Source organism: Limulus polyphemus, unplaced genomic scaffold (assembly GCF_000517525.1).
Source record: "Limulus polyphemus unplaced genomic scaffold, Limulus_polyphemus-2.1.2 Scaffold15296, whole genome shotgun sequence".
NCBI lineage: Eukaryota > Metazoa > Arthropoda > Merostomata > Xiphosura > Limulidae > Limulus > Limulus polyphemus.
Window position 1 is genome coordinate 906 of NW_013680906.1, and position 3,529 is coordinate 4,434.

A 3,529-nucleotide genomic window follows, 5' to 3' on the forward strand; every position below is an offset into this window, starting at 1 on the left:
ATCAAGTTTCAAGTCCAAATTTCTAATAGTACCATTTGAAGGTCATTGGCAAAGCCTGATACTTTCATATAAATAAATTACCAAAAATAAAACTAATAAATATAATTTTATTTAGAATTTAGTCATACTTTGTTAATTACAAATTAAATATTTGAGAGGACGCTTGAATCACTGAGTGGCGTGATATTATGCTGTGAGTCTGTGTTTAAAAGGTGATGGTTGTAGAACATTTGGATTACTGGAGTAAGTATTGACACTTATATGTGCTTAGGTGAGAATAAACAGATTTAAAATGATGATTCATCAGATTTGCACGAAAAGTAGTAATACAGAAAATAAGTCGTTACTGATTCAGCACAGTAACAGGTGAGGTAGTGACCTAACTCGAATATCGTGCTGGTGGTGGCTACTCAGGCTAGTTTATAACGGTAACATAGCTAGGCTATTACTATTAGTAGTTGTACTGCGAGTACTATTCAGATTCTAATTCTTAAAATGAGTAATATCTAGCGTTATGGCAAGCATTTACAAAGAACCTGACCTGCCTAACGTTAAATTGTGATTAGTGTATTAGAAGTTACTCTTTAAATACTAGTTACTGAGTGTGGGTACATACTGTATAAATCACACCCACTTTATTCTACAAATTGTTTTTACGTCGGTCATATATACATATTAGTTTACTACATCGGAATTTGGCGTGAAATCTAGGTATTAAAGGAGTGTAACTGAAAGAAGCCAGTTCAACATTTGTTGGTTGTGTTTGTGCAACTTCATGGGGAAAGTAAATGATGAATATGTACTGTGTAGCTCTCCAGTGGCTCAGCGGTATGTCTTTAGGCTTATAATGGTAAAAACCAGGTTTTGATATTCATAATGGGCACAGCACAGATAGTCTGTGGTGGAGCTTTGTGTTCAACAATATACAGTGTATATGAATAAGGGATACTGAGCATGCTTTTTAGGCTAAATGTAATAATAGACCACCAGTTATTAGAGATAGAGAGAGAGATAACTAGTGGAGGGTAAATTCAATAAAAAATGCTGTATTAAAGCTAACATGAGCACTGATGTGAAAGTAAAATGACCCAGACAGGTTATCGGTAAAGATTATTTTATACGCAATATAACGTAAGCTTTGATTTGAAAGTAGTGACTTGATCAGGTTCTTAATAAAGATTATCTTATACTCCATCTAACATAAGCTCTGATGGAAAGTGACCTGAACAAGTTATCAGTAAAGATTATTTTATACTAAGCTCTGATGTGAAAGTGACCTGAACAAGTTATCAGTAAAGATTATTTTATACTAAGTACTGATGTGACATTAGTGACCTGAACCGGTTATCAGTAAAGATTATTTTATACTAAGCTCTGATGTGAAAGTGACCTGAACAGGTTATCAGTAAAGATTATAGTATACTAAGCTCTGATGTGAAAGTGACCTGATCAGGTTATCGGATCAGAGCTTAGTATAAAATAATCTTTAGTAAGGATAAAACTCTACAAACTTCTGCATAAATTAAAATATAAGATATTATTAACATTCACAGTATTAGCACTAACAACATCATTTGTCTTTCACATCAGAGCTTAGTATAAAATAATCTTTACCGATAACCTGATCAGATCACTTTCACATCAGAACTTAGTATAAAATTATCTTTACTGATAACCGGTTCAGGTCACTAATGTCACATCAGAGCTTAGTATAAAATAATCTTTACTGATAACTGGATCAGGTCACTAATGTCACATTTCCAGTTTTTTCAAAGGACTATGCACTGTTATTTTTTTACATTCTAAACTGTGTCAGAACAAGAGAATCCAATTCAATTGTAAGTTGTTGTTTTATATTTATGTATTTTCAAAGGATTCTTATAATTTGTATTTTCTTACCTTGAGAAACATTCCAGAACCTGAACTTAGATTATAGTTCTATATAATTTTGTATAGTTTTCAAATTTTTATAAAGATTATACTGAATTTGTCCTTTTTTAGTGTGTTCATACAGCAAGATGAATTTTGTTCTGCATACAATGACCCCAAAATGCTGGAGTCTCAAAAGTACATAAGAATGGTGGACGTTGTGCAGTATCTATAGGTCAAGAAAAGAAAAATGTTTGAAAAAATCAATTTTAGATGGCTGGTAGTAACTTCAACCATGAATGTGTTCAAAAAAGCTGTTTTATACAACTGTTATCTGTGATCCAGTTTTATATTTTTTATAATTATATGTTGATGCCATCCATGGTAATGGTGGTAGCTTTACGTTATCGATCTTTCTTTCTGGGAATTGTACTTACTTCTTTCGTCTGGGCTGTGATAGTTTATTTATATTCTGATCTTGGACAAAGTGAAAGGCCAAAAATTTCATTGTCAAGGCAACAATTTAAAAAGAGGTTGAAGCCTCGTTATGAAAATCTCATGTTTGAGAACCACCATGATAAAATCAACCTTTCAAGTGAAGAAAGGCATTCTCAAAAAAACAAAGACTTGCAGATAGTAGGTATGATTGGTAGTGTTGGTAGCTTGAAATCAGGAGACTTGCTGCAGCTTGGTGTTGTCAGGAATTGGGAAGATCAGCAGGTTAAAGAAGAAGGCCATCGTCATCATGCTTTCAATCTTCTCATCAGTAATCGTCTTGGTTACCACAGGGATGTACCAGATACAAGGCATTTTTTGTAAGTAATGTCTGTATTTGTTTGTAAAGTCCAGTGGTGTAATGTATATGAAATGTAGAACATGTGTAACAAACTTACAGTGAAAGTTTTTGTAAGTAATGTCTGTATTTGTTTGTAAAGTCCAGTGGTGTAATGTATATGAAATGTAGAACATGTGTAACAAACTTGCAGTGAAAGTTTTTGTAAGTAATGTCTGTATTTGTTTGTAATGTCCAGTGGTGTAATGTATATGAAATGTAGAACATGTGTAACAAACTTACAGTGAAAGTTTTTGCAAGTTATATTAAATAATAAAACAAATATCCAAGTTCTAATTAAAAGTTGTATTTTTAATTTGTTTTTTTGCAGATGTAAATCCAAGCGATATTCATCAACTCTTCCTTCTGCTAGTGTTATAATATGTTTTTACAATGAGGCATTGTCTACACTACTACGTACAGTCCACAGTGTACTTGATAGGTCTCCACCAGATCTTCTTCATGAAGTTATCCTTCTCGATGATAACAGTAGTGATAGTAAGACATTCTTGTTTATCACCTTTTTTTAGGTAATATTAAGTAAAGGAAAAGATCAAGAGTAAGAGGCTGTTTTTTTAACACAGTAATCGTAAGACATTATTGTTAACACAGTAATCGTAAGACATTATTGTTAACACAGTATGTACTAATAAGACATTATTGTTAACACAGTAATCGTAAGACATTATTGTTAACACAGTATGTACTAATAAGACATTATTGTTAACACAGTATGTACTAATATGACATTATTATTAACACAGTATGTACTAATAAGACATTATTGTTAACACAGTATATACTAATAAGACATTGTTAACGCAGTAT

The 3,529-nt window shown here is 32.1% G+C and overlaps 1 protein-coding gene across 1 annotated transcript; it reads left to right on the top strand.

Annotated features, from left to right (window-relative positions):
* Positions 1-252: 252 nt before the first annotated feature.
* Positions 253-3,199, top strand: LOC106477438 (polypeptide N-acetylgalactosaminyltransferase 11-like; the record flags this gene model as incomplete). The annotated part of the gene is made up of 3 exons (XM_022381018.1): positions 253-271; positions 2,002-2,684; positions 3,033-3,199. Coding segments are annotated over exons 2-3 (709 nt in total), but the record flags the coding sequence as incomplete, so codon positions are not given.
* Between the last annotated feature and the right edge of the window lie 330 nt (positions 3,200-3,529).